This window comes from Euprymna scolopes, chromosome 19 (assembly GCF_053919585.1).
Source record: "Euprymna scolopes isolate OS-2025 chromosome 19, ASM5391958v1, whole genome shotgun sequence".
Classification (NCBI taxonomy): Eukaryota; Metazoa; Mollusca; class Cephalopoda; order Sepiida; family Sepiolidae; genus Euprymna; species Euprymna scolopes.
In genome coordinates, this window is record NC_136500.1 from 104,918,483 (window position 1) to 104,931,770 (window position 13,288).

Genomic DNA, 13,288 nt, shown 5'->3' on the forward strand with positions numbered 1-13,288 from the left:
TACTCAATCTTATAAATTCCTTCAAAAATATAAAAGCATTTTTTTCTTTACTCAATCTTATAAATTCCTTCAAAAATATAAAAGTATTTTTACTTTACTCAATCTTATAAATTCCTTCAAAAATATAAAAGCATTTTTTTCTTTACTCAATCTTATAAATTCCTTCAAAAATATAAAAGTATTTTTTTCTTTACTCAATCTTATAAATTCCTTCAAAAATATAAAAGTATATTTTTCTTTACTCAATCTTATAAATTCCTTCAAAAATATAAAAGTATTTTTTTCTTTACTCAATCTTATAAATTCCTTCAAAAATATAAAAGTATATTTTTCTTTACTCAATCTTATAAATTCCTTCAAAAATATAAAAGCATTTTTTTCTTTACTCAATCTTATAAATTCCTTCAAAAATATAAAAGTATATTTTTCTTTACTCAATCTTATAAATTCCTTCAAAAATATAAAAGTATATTTTTCTTTACTCAATCTTATAAATTCCTTCAAAAATATAAAAGTATATTTTTCTTTACTCAATCTTATAAATTCCTTCAAAAATATAAAAGCATTTTTTTCTTTACTCAATCTTATAAATTCCTTCAAAAATATAAAAGCATTTTTTTCTTTACTCAATCTTATAAATTCCTTCAAAAATATAAAAGTATATTTTTCTTTACTCAATCTTATAAATTCCTTCAAAAATATAAAAGTATATTTTTCTTTACTCAATCTTATAAATTCCTTCAAAAATATAAAAGTATATTTTTCTTTACTCAATCTTATAAATTCCTTCAAAAATATAAAAGTATTTTTTTCTTTACTCAATGTTATAAATTCCTTCAAAAATATAAAAGTATATTTTTCTTTACTCAATCTTATAAATTCCTTCAAAAATATAAAAGTATTTTTTTCTTTACTCAATCTTATAAATTCCTTCAAAAATATAAAAGTATATTTTTCTTTACTCAATCTTATAAATTCCTTCAAAAATATAAAAGTATATTTTTCTTTACTCAATCTTATAAATTCCTTCAAAAATATAAAAGTATATTTTTCTTTACTCAATGTTATAAATTCCTTCAAAAATATAAAAGTATATTTTTCTTTACTCAATCTTATAAATTCCTTCAAAAATATAAAAGTATTTTTTTCTTTACTCAATGTTATAAATTCCTTCAAAAATATAAAAGTATATTTTTCTTTACTCAATCTTATAAATTCCTTCAAAAATATAAAAGTATTTTTTTCTTTACTCAATCTTATAAATTCCTTCAAAAATATAAAAGTATATTTTTCTTTACTCAATCTTATAAATTCCTTCAAAAATATAAAAGTATTTTTTTCTTTACTCAATCTTATAAATTCCTTCAAAAATATAAAAGTATTTTTTTCTTTACTCAATCTTATAAATTCCTTCAAAAATATAAAAGTATTTTTTTCTTTACTCAATCTTATAAATTCCTTCAAAAATATAAAAGTATTTTTTTCTTTACTCAATCTTATAAATTCCTTCAAAAATATAAAAGTATATTTTTCTTTACTCAATCTTATAAATTCCTTCAAAAATATAAAAGTATTTTTTTCTTTACTCAATCTTATAAATTCCTTCAAAAATATAAAAGTATATTTTTCTTTACTCAATCTTATAAATTCCTTCAAAAATATAAAAGCATTTTTTTCTTTACTCAATCTTATAAATTCCTTCAAAAATATAAAAGTATTTTTTTCTTTACTCAATCTTATAAATTCCTTCAAAAATATAAAAGCATTTTTTTCTTTACTCAATCTTATAAATTCCTTCAAAAATATAAAAGTATTTTTTTCTTTACTCAATCTTATAAATTCCTTCAAAAATATAAAAGCATATTTTTCTTTACTCAATCTTATAAATTCCTTCAAAAATATAAAAGCATTTTTTTCTTTACTCAATCTTATAAATTCCTTCAAAAATATAAAAGTATTTTTTTCTTTACTCAATCTTATAAATTCCTTCAAAAATATAAAAGCATTTTTTTCTTTACTCAATCTTATAAATTCCTTCAAAAATATAAAAGTATATTTTTCTTTACTCAATCTTATAAATTCCTTCAAAAATATAAAAGTATTTTTTTCTTTACTCAATCTTATAAATTCCTTCAAAAATATAAAAGTATATTTTTCTTTACTCAATCTTATAAATTCCTTCAAAAATATAAAAGTATATTTTTCTTTACTCAATCTTATAAATTCCTTCAAAAATATAAAAGCATTTTTTTCTTTACTCAATCTTATAAATTCCTTCAAAAATATAAAAGTATTTTTTTCTTTACTCAATCTTATAAATTCCTTCAAAAATATAAAAGTATATTTTTCTTTACTCAATCTTATAAATTCCTTCAAAAATATAAAAGCATTTTTTTCTTTACTCAATCTTATAAATTCCTTCAAAAATATAAAAGTATTTTTTTCTTTACTCAATCTTATAAATTCCTTCAAAAATATAAAAGTATATTTTTCTTTACTCAATCTTATAAATTCCTTCAAAAATATAAAAGCATTTTTTTCTTTACTCAATCTTATAAATTCCTTCAAAAATATAAAAGTATTTTTTTCTTTACTCAATCTTATAAATTCCTTCAAAAATATAAAAGTATATTTTTCTTTACTCAATCTTATAAATTCCTTCAAAAATATAAAAGCATTTTTTTCTTTACTCAATCTTATAAATTCCTTCAAAAATATAAAAGTATTTTTTTCTTTACTCAATCTTATAAATTCCTTCAAAAATATAAAAGTATATTTTTCTTTACTCAATCTTATAAATTCCTTCAAAAATATAAAAGCATTTTTTTCTTTACTCAATCTTATAAATTCCTTCAAAAATATAAAAGTATTTTTTTCTTTACTCAATCTTATAAATTCCTTCAAAAATATAAAAGTATATTTTTCTTTACTCAATCTTATAAATTCCTTCAAAAATATAAAAGCATTTTTTTCTTTACTCAATCTTATAAATTCCTTCAAAAATATAAAAGTATTTTTTTCTTTACTCAATCTTATAAATTCCTTCAAAAATATAAAAGTATATTTTTCTTTACTCAATCTTATAAATTCCTTCAAAAATATAAAAGTATATTTTTCTTTACTCAATCTTATAAATTCCTTCAAAAATATAAAAGCATTTTTTTCTTTACTCAATCTTATAAATTCCTTCAAAAATATAAAAGTATATTTTTCTTTACTCAATCTTATAAATTCCTTCAAAAATATAAAAGTATATTTTTCTTTACTCAATCTTATAAATTCCTTCAAAAATATAAAAGCATTTTTTTCTTTACTCAATCTTATAAATTCCTTCAAAAATATAAAAGTATTTTTTTCTTTACTCAATCTTATAAATTCCTTCAAAAATATAAAAGCATTTTTTTCTTTACTCAATCTTATAAATTCCTTCAAAAATATAAAAGTATATTTTTCTTTACTCAATCTTATAAATTCCTTCAAAAATATAAAAGTATTTTTTTCTTTACTCAATCTTATAAATTCCTTCAAAAATATAAAAGCATTTTTTTCTTTACTCAATCTTATAAATTCCTTCAAAAATATAAAAGTATTTTTTTCTTTACTCAATCTTATAAATTCCTTCAAAAATATAAAAGTATATTTTTCTTTACTCAATCTTATAAATTCCTTCAAAAATATAAAAGCATTTTTTTCTTTACTCAATCTTATAAATTCCTTCAAAAATATAAAAGTATTTTTTTCTTTACTCAATCTTATAAATTCCTTCAAAAATATAAAAGTATATTTTTCTTTACTCAATCTTATAAATTCCTTCAAAAATATAAAAGCATTTTTTTCTTTACTCAATCTTATAAATTCCTTCAAAAATATAAAAGTATTTTTTTCTTTACTCAATCTTATAAATTCCTTCAAAAATATAAAAGTATATTTTTCTTTACTCAATCTTATAAATTCCTTCAAAAATATAAAAGCATTTTTTTCTTTACTCAATCTTATAAATTCCTTCAAAAATATAAAAGTATTTTTTTCTTTACTCAATCTTATAAATTCCTTCAAAAATATAAAAGTATATTTTTCTTTACTCAATCTTATAAATTCCTTCAAAAATATAAAAGTATATTTTTCTTTACTCAATCTTATAAATTCCTTCAAAAATATAAAAGCATTTTTTTCTTTACTCAATCTTATAAATTCCTTCAAAAATATAAAAGTATTTTTTTCTTTACTCAATCTTATAAATTCCTTCAAAAATATAAAAGTATATTTTTCTTTACTCAATCTTATAAATTCCTTCAAAAATATAAAAGTATATTTTTCTTTACTCAATCTTATAAATTCCTTAAAAAATATAAAAGCATTTTTTTCTTTACTCAATCTTATAAATTCCTTCAAAAATATAAAAGTATTTTTTTCTTTACTCAATCTTATAAATTCCTTCAAAAATATAAAAGCATTTTTTTCTTTACTCAATCTTATAAATTCCTTCAAAAATATAAAAGTATATTTTTCTTTACTCAATCTTATAAATTCCTTCAAAAATATAAAAGTATTTTTTTCTTTACTCAATCTTATAAATTCCTTCAAAAATATAAAAGCATTTTTTTCTTTACTCAATCTTATAAATTCCTTCAAAAATATAAAAGTATTTTTTTCTTTACTCAATCTTATAAATTCCTTCAAAAATATAAAAGTATATTTTTCTTTACTCAATCTTATAAATTCCTTCAAAAATATAAAAGCATTTTTTTCTTTACTCAATCTTATAAATTCCTTCAAAAATATAAAAGTATTTTTTTCTTTACTCAATCTTATAAATTCCTTCAAAAATATAAAAGCATTTTTTTCTTTACTCAATCTTATAAATTCCTTCAAAAATATAAAAGTATATTTTTCTTTACTCAATCTTATAAATTCCTTCAAAAATATAAAAGTATTTTTTTCTTTACTCAATCTTATAAATTCCTTCAAAAATATAAAAGCATTTTTTTCTTTACTCAATCTTATAAATTCCTTCAAAAATATAAAAGTATTTTTTTCTTTACTCAATCTTATAAATTCCTTCAAAAATATAAAAGTATATTTTTCTTTACTCAATCTTATAAATTCCTTCAAAAATATAAAAGCATTTTTTTCTTTACTCAATCTTATAAATTCCTTCAAAAATATAAAAGTATTTTTTTCTTTACTCAATCTTATAAATTCCTTCAAAAATATAAAAGCATTTTTTTCTTTACTCAATCTTATAAATTCCTTCAAAAATATAAAAGTATATTTTTCTTTACTCAATCTTATAAATTCCTTCAAAAATATAAAAGTATTTTTTTCTTTACTCAATCTTATAAATTCCTTCAAAAATATAAAAGCATTTTTTTCTTTACTCAATCTTATAAATTCCTTCAAAAATATAAAAGTATATTTTTCTTTACTCAATCTTATAAATTCCTTCAAAAATATAAAAGTATTTTTTTCTTTACTCAATCTTATAAATTCCTTCAAAAATATAAAAGTATTTTTTTTCACAGATGTTTCCTATATATGTTTCTCTTTCCATTTTTCTTTTCTCATTTTTTTTGTTTCCAATTCATTTTGAACATATTTTTTAATTTTGGTTCATACAGTCATTATCAGCCTTTCTGTATTTTGGGCTTTTCTAGTTTTCTTTTATTTCATCATCCGCTGGGATGATGAGATAAAAGAAAGTCTTCTGAGATAAAAGAAGTCTTCTATACTATAAGTCTTCTATACTATAAGTATTCTATACTCATAGACTGAGTTGGTCAATATCATATTTCAGGTACAGTGCATTCTGCATGGCCATTAGTTTTCTTGTTCTTTCTTTTAAATACCTGAGTTTTTTCACCCAGCTTATGAAAAGTCCAGAATATCTTACTAGACTTCATACTATATCTTCAGCTGTTTCGATCTTTCCTTACTTCATCTCCGGTAGTGCACTCTCTGAATACCATTCAAATCATCCGGTGCTATTTATTAGATTTTCTTGGTTCCTCTTTTGCAAATAGTTTTAGGTCTTCCATATATATATATATATATATATATATATGAGGTGGTTTATTTTTTATTTTGTGCCTGTGAATTTATTATTATTATTATTATTATTATTATTATTATTATTGATGATTTGAAAATATTCGGTAGAAATGAAAATAAAATGGAGAGACTGGTAGAACTTGTGGAGACATACTCAGAAGACATTGGGATGGAGTTTGGGATTAGTAAATGCGTGGTGCTGGTGATGAAAAGAGGAGTTAAAGTTCATTCGAATACAATAGTGCTGGCAAATGGAGAAATCATGAAAGAAATGTAAGATACAGGGTATAAGCATTTGGGAGTGTTGGAAGGTGTAGGCATCATGAACAGAGAAATGAAGGAGAAAGTCAGGAAGGAGTATCTTAGAAGAGTGAAACTAATTGCAAAGTCTAAACTGTATGGAGAAAATCTAATGAAAGCAATGAATACATGGGCAGTCAGTGTTTTGAGATTCAGTGCGAGAATTTTAGAATTGTCTGACAAGGATTTGCATGCCATGGATATCAAAACAAGAAAAGTTTTAGCAATGTTTGGTATATTTCACATTCGAAGTAGCGTAGTATGACTGTATCAAAAGAGGAAAGACGGTGGTAGAGGATTGAAAAGTGTAAAAGATTGTGTTAAAACCGAGGAGATATCATTGAAGGAGCATGTGGTTAGAAGTGAGGAGTGGATGCTTAAGGTTTTGGCCAATGAAGTGGAGGTATGTGAAACCAAGGCTGATTATGTGAAATGTATGGATAGAGAAAGGGCAGAGGAACTGGCTAGGAAGAAATGCATGGAAGGTTCTTCCAGGATATAGCAGAAGTGGCTGATGAAAGATCATGGCAATGGCTTAGAGCTGGGTATCTGGCTAAGAGTACTGAAGCTTTTGTTTGTGCAGCACAAGAGCAGGCATTAGGAACACGATTGTTCAAAAAAGTGGTTCTAGGAAAGGAAGTTGCTGCAGAATTAAAGATTTGTGGTAAAACCTCAGGGTCAATTGCGCACCTTGCAGCAGGGTGTAGTGGTCTGGCCCAGAGAGAGTACTGCAAAAGACACGATTGCATGGGACTCCGGACATATTGGGAAGTGTGTAAGAAGGTTGGTCGTCATTGACAAGGTCTCCAAAAACTGGCAGATTGTAGGCTTCTCAGTACCCTGGGACAGGAATGTGAGAGAGAAGGAGAAGGAGAAGTGGAGCAATTATGCTCCATTGGCCTTGGAGATAAGGCGTATACACGGAGTTAAAACACAAATAATTCCGGTCGTAGTTGGTACACTAGGAGTAGTATCAAGTTGTCTGGAAGGACAATTGGAAAAACTACAAATCCCTAATGTTTTAGGTGGCCTTCAGACCTCTGCTATTATAGGTACCACCAACATCCTTTGGAAAACCTTTAATCTTTGAAGTTCCTGGTTTGAAGCCGGGATTGAGGGAAATCCTCTGGAAATGAATACCATCTCTTTTCAGAGAGACGTTGATAAACGAAATCAGAATTATTATATATATAGAAATACTAAAATAACAATTTATACAAACATGGCATTATACAAATAAAATGGAAAAGATAAATTATTTTATGCAATCATTTTTCAAATATTTTCCTGTTAAAACGAAACAAAAATAACTTTCTTATCAAAACTTAGCTGTATCTATCCGGCATTGTCACATATTTTTTTTTTTTTGTTTTTTTTACTTTTATTTTTGTTTTGCTTTTTTTTTTACTGTGTCGTTTCCTTTTTACTAAATAATAATTATTTTTTAAATAAGATTTTCAAAATTAGATTTAATTATTTTAATATTGTTTAGTTGATACATTTTTAATCGCATTATTATTTTAATATATTATTAATCGCACAAAATTGATAACCAATTTTTGGAAAGTCATTTTGTTTTAATCATTATTTGTAAAAGTTTTAATACACAAGAATTTGCTAAGAATTTTAAAGTGGAAAATATCTTTTATTCAGCAATTTAAATGGTTCCAAATTCATTTAAATTTCGAAGAGTCACAAAATAATTCATTCTTTTATTTTTCAACTATTGATCAAAAATTAAAATGGCTGATTTGTTTACAAAAAAAAAGGCAAAGGCGTTCTATTGAATTTAATTTCGTAATTTATTTTTAAATACATTTGAAAGGTATGTTTTGTTTTACATTATTAGAATTTTTGCGTTTCAATAAATACTCGATTAATAGACAATATTAATGCAATTTCCATAGTTACAAGAGAAACAAACATGAAGTTGTCTTATAATTTTATGGATACAGAAATGAAATATTTTATTTCTGAATTTTTGAGATATGGATTGGTTATTCGTATTATTTAGATCCTGTTCACTACTGTTCTCATCTTGAATGTGATTTTCACAACGTTTCGGTCAATGTAACCTCCAACCTTCTTCAGTTGTCTCTTGTTGAATTTAGATAATCTTTATGTTGAACTCAGGAATCTGCATGGAATTTCAAATGGAACCCTTTATTTACTTCATGGGGGTAGTATGTTCTCGTTCCATCAGCTATGACTAAATAGAGATCCTAAGTAATTTGCAATTTATTTTTTGGTCGCCCACACTAAGGATTGAACCTTCCACAGGTATCTGTGGTGCAGTGATTAGCGTATTTAGAAAAATTCTATTGTAAAATGATATTCCCCTGAAGGTTAAGGGCAGAATGAGAGCATGCTATCTCCATGCACTAAATAAAATAGTTATGTTCAAAATTCTGTGCAGATTCCTGTGTTCAACAGAAAGACTCCTGAGTTCGACAAAATACACCTGAAAAAAGGTTCTGAAAATGATACTCCAGATGAGAAAAGTAAAATCTAGATTTTTCCTATTTTCTTAACCCTCTAGGGCCGCCCGTGCCATATATGGCACAATCCTAATCAGGAAGATGAGAGCCAAAGGGGGGACAGATATGGTAGATTTCATAACTTTCAAGTTTTTAAATGAATTCACGTTTTTTGTTCAGATTCATGATTCTTGATCCAATAAAATCTATAATTTCAAATTTCAGAATTTTTATTAATATGTTCAGGCCCTAGAGGGTTAAATAGCAAAATTGTGGACATTGATGAAACAAATAATAGACAATCATTGTTTTTGCTCTTTGAAACTTTTCCTCCTTTTTTTAAAATTCTTTTTATAGTTGTAGACATTATAAATTTGAAGCTATCTTTTTTTTCTTTTATTTTTATTATAATTTTCTGTTTGGCTACTAAAATCTATTTAAGACTTAGTTAATGTTGTTCTTTGAACAGCAATAGATTATGTTGAAATATTATTTTTAATACATATTCAGAATATGAAGTGAGGTAAAAAAAAAAAAAAGAAGACTTAAACTGAAAATGAAACCGTGTAGAACGAGTGATATTTCTAGTGCCATTTGATTTTTTCGTAGAATTTGGAAGAGTTCTGATCAATAAATGATTGGGATGTAGAGACTTTAGATAAGGGATCAAAGTGAATTTCGAAGAAATCCTAATCTTTTGAAGTGTGTTTTTATTTGGAATGTTACTTTTGAAATTCTTATTGCCAGCATTGTCTTAGGTTTTAACCAAATAAACATTGACTGTTAGAAAAGTTGATGAGTGAACATTGAAATTGCTATAATATTTGAATAATAGAAATAGTTGTATTATGAGATTTGTTCTAAGTCAAGCTCTGTTGATCTGTGCTTTCAGAGTTTATCAGCGTATTTATTTCTTTGCATTTCTATTAAAAAGACGGTGCTATTAATGATTTTTTTAAAGTACATTAAAAAATAATTTAAAAAAATGCTGCACTTTAGCAAAAGCTATTAAATATTACTTCAATAATTTTTTGGGACAAAACATTTGACTAAACAAATGGAAAGATGTAAAAGAGTAAAAAACTTTGAAACTGAATGAAAAATTTGTTTTGAACTGAACTTTTCACTTGCTTCACTTGCTAGCAAAACATACGTAGCCGAGAATTGCGAAGAAATTGGAGGCTGACCAGTGAGATGGCCGCTGCATCTTTCCTTGAAAGAAACTGTCAGCAGATTCCAGTAGACACAATGGACAGGCAGGAAACCGACACAGACTGGCTGTCACATATTGACGATGTATGTTTCAAGAAACCAAGTTTATTATTTAGATTATTGATTCGTTTGAAAATGTTTCTTATTTAAAATTATTGTTTTTCAAAAAATATGCACATGGGCTATCGTTTTTCACTTCCGCGCCACATTTTATAAAGTAACATTGTGATTGTAATCGATTATCGAGTGAAAACATATGAATACACGCATGAAGCACTTAATAGCATATTTCTAGAATTTTAATTATTTTATTTAAAATATTTTTACTTCTGTTATTTCTTCACTTTTCAGAGATATCTAAAAAAGAAAAATAACTTTAAACACATTTTAAATCATAAAATCATAATTTTGTTGAGTGATCTCCCTATTTCATAAAAAGATAGAGACTAAACATGCTTAACTATTTTCTAATTATTATTGAAAAACCATAAAAGAATCAGGTTTAGCTTTATTTATAAATGAATCCTCTCACATTTACCAAAAACAAAATAATAATAATAATAATAATAATATAGATGATAATAATAATATAGATGATAATAATATAGATAATAAAAAAAGGTGAAATGCCATTTTCCCTTCATCTGCGATAAACAAAAGAAAGATACGCATCGATTTCTTCAAAAACAAATTGGAATGTGCATACTGAAAGGGCAAATGGTTCGAGTTGACAGGAGTGTTTCACTTCATTAACAACTGTTGGAGAAAAGAGGGAGTTATTGAGGTCCGATCTATGTTATCTTTGCATGTAGATCCCAAAACTCAAGTAGGATATTTTTTTATATAGTTGGCTAATATTAATAAAGAATCTGCCCAAATTGCATGTTAAGAAACTTGATAATTATACAAATAATTAATGTCTGCCAGTTTTACTCTCAATATCATCTTTCTATATTGCTTTGGTCTTCATTTACTTTTATTGAGGTTTGTTTTGCTTTGTTTTGTATGTGTGTTTTTCTTAGTTATGGCAAAACTCTTCTTCTTCTTCTTCTTCTTCTTCTTCTTCTTCTTCTTCTTCTTCTTCTTCTTCTTCTTCTTCTAAACTCTTCTTCTTCTTCTAAACTCTTCTGCTGGTTATTGTTGTCTGCTGCTCAGTTGCGAATCACATTTGCTTCTATTGGCACAATTTGATTTTTTCTATTCTTTTAGTCACTGATGCAATTATTATTAAAATCGAACTATCAAAAATTAAAGAAAATAAATTACTTATTTTTCAGATTCGGAAAGCCAGACGTCGTGGTGAACCTCGGCGCTTAGGAAGTAGTACAGTGTGTGCTGGCCGCCAATTTGTGATGTACAATAAGGCTCCATTGTGGAATGAAGGCAGCCAAGTATATCAGTTAGACTTTGGTGGTCGTGTCACACAAGAATCCGCGAAGAATTTTCAAATCGAATTTAGGGGACGCCAGGTAAGTAAATATAGGACAAAAAAGTCTGATTTTATTTATAAAAACAATTAATGAGATACAATGAGTGGTCTGAAAGTTCAAGACCATAATTGACTAACACACATGTGTGTATCAGTCGAAAACCTGAATTGCTATCAAGTGAGGTGAGAAGATGAAGAAGTGTGAAGGTATGATGTCATAAATTGCCTTCTTCCCTATCTCTGACAAGTGGTTGTCATACTGTTCTTTGTTTATTGTTTATTTTTATTTTTTGAGAATCGTTTAGTTCAATCACGAATGTAATTTTCAACTTTTATTGAATAATAAGAACGAAATACGTGTAAATCCAATTATCTACATTCTTACTAAATATGTAACAGGAATATATGGGCCAAATATCATTCAAGATTTCATCTGATAGATCCCCAAATCTTTTACCGTTATTTCCAAGTTCATCTGATTCATTAGGTAAAAAATCAGTGCAAAATATTTGTTCACATCAAGTGCACATATAACAATTAAAGTCTAGTGTGTAATCAGTTGAACATGGTGTTACCTTTTGCAGTTAATGGCAAACTTTTAGTGCAGAGCTGACACCCATCTAGGTACTGATCAAGCTAAATATTGCTTAACTTTGATAATTAAATAAATCAAATTTTTTATGTAACACAACCATAAGCAGTTATAAAAGTAATGTATTTTTTTCAAAAAAATATTGTTATCAAACCTATTCTTATGAAAAAAAATAAAAAGATGTTTGATTTAAATTTTTCTTTTCAGGTCATGCAGTTTGGCAGAATTGACAGCAATGCATACACACTGGATTTCCAATATCCATTTACAGCATTGCAAGCTTTTGCAGTTGCGCTTGCAAATGTCACTCAAAGACTCAAGTAATTTTGTTGACAAAATGATCAAAATAAAATATAAGGAGGGACGGGGAAGAGTCCCCTTTATTGTTTCCACCACCACTACTACTACTACTACCACCTCTGATGCTCGTCATCCTACAGCCAATACTGTTGCCATCAACTATCACGACCATCACTGCCGCCCATGGTGTTTGGAAGAAATGAATATCCTTCCTCCTCCTTCCTCCCATCCCTTATGAGCAAGGTTGATGGCAAAAATTTAAATTATGCTTAGTAAGCTGTGCTTTATATTAGAAAAGGTGGATATGGAATTCTTTCTGTTTTTGTTTTTTGTTTTTGTTTTTAGGTGGAAAAACTGATTTCAAGAAGGACTACCAAAAGAAAAAATTATAATGAAAATGAAAAACAATAACACTATTTACCTCATCACATGTTCTGTGTATATATTCTTCAAATCTTTTAACAATGTTTTATTGAGATTTGACAAAAAAAAATCTGTTTTAACAAATATTTATGGAAAAAGTTTGAAAGGTCAAATGATTTTTACATACATAATTCTTTATTATAAACGCCTTTCATAGTATATTTTAATTGTTTTTTATTATAATTTTCTTTTTTGCTATTACAATCTATTTAAGACTAAGTACAATGTTGTTCTTTGCACAGCAATAGATTATGTTGAAAGATTATTTTTAATACATATTCAGAATATGAAGTGAGGTAAAAAAAAAAAAAGAATTAAACTGAAAATGAAAACGTGTAAAGCAGGTGATATTTGCATCTAATTTCAGTGTCCAATTTGTGATATGTACTTTTGTTTATCATTTTTTTTTCTTTTTGTCCATCAGCAGAATATGATCTGCTTCTTATATTTATTAGGAAATTCAGTCTCATCATTTGCTTGACCCAGATGAACAGATTTCAGTGGGCA

At 25.5% G+C, this 13,288-nt stretch overlaps 1 protein-coding gene across 4 annotated transcripts in view; it reads left to right on the forward strand.

Annotated features, from left to right (window-relative positions):
* The window catches only part of LOC145239866 (tubby-related protein 4-like), a 647,302-nt gene that overhangs the window by 633,671 nt on the left and 343 nt on the right, over nucleotides 1-13,288 (forward strand). For 2 of the 4 annotated variants that reach the window (XM_080103435.1, XM_080103436.1), the window contains 3 exons: nucleotides 9,969-10,121; nucleotides 11,315-11,506; nucleotides 12,266-13,092. In XM_080103435.1, coding sequence (XP_079959561.1) covers nucleotides 9,969-10,121; nucleotides 11,315-11,506; nucleotides 12,266-12,382 — 462 coding nt within the window. In that variant the 3' untranslated portion in view covers nucleotides 12,383-13,092. Of the gene's footprint in view, nucleotides 1-9,968; nucleotides 10,122-11,314; nucleotides 11,507-12,265 lie in introns of all 4 variants that reach the window. The other 2 variants (XM_080103438.1, XM_080103439.1) reach the window with 1 other exon arrangement.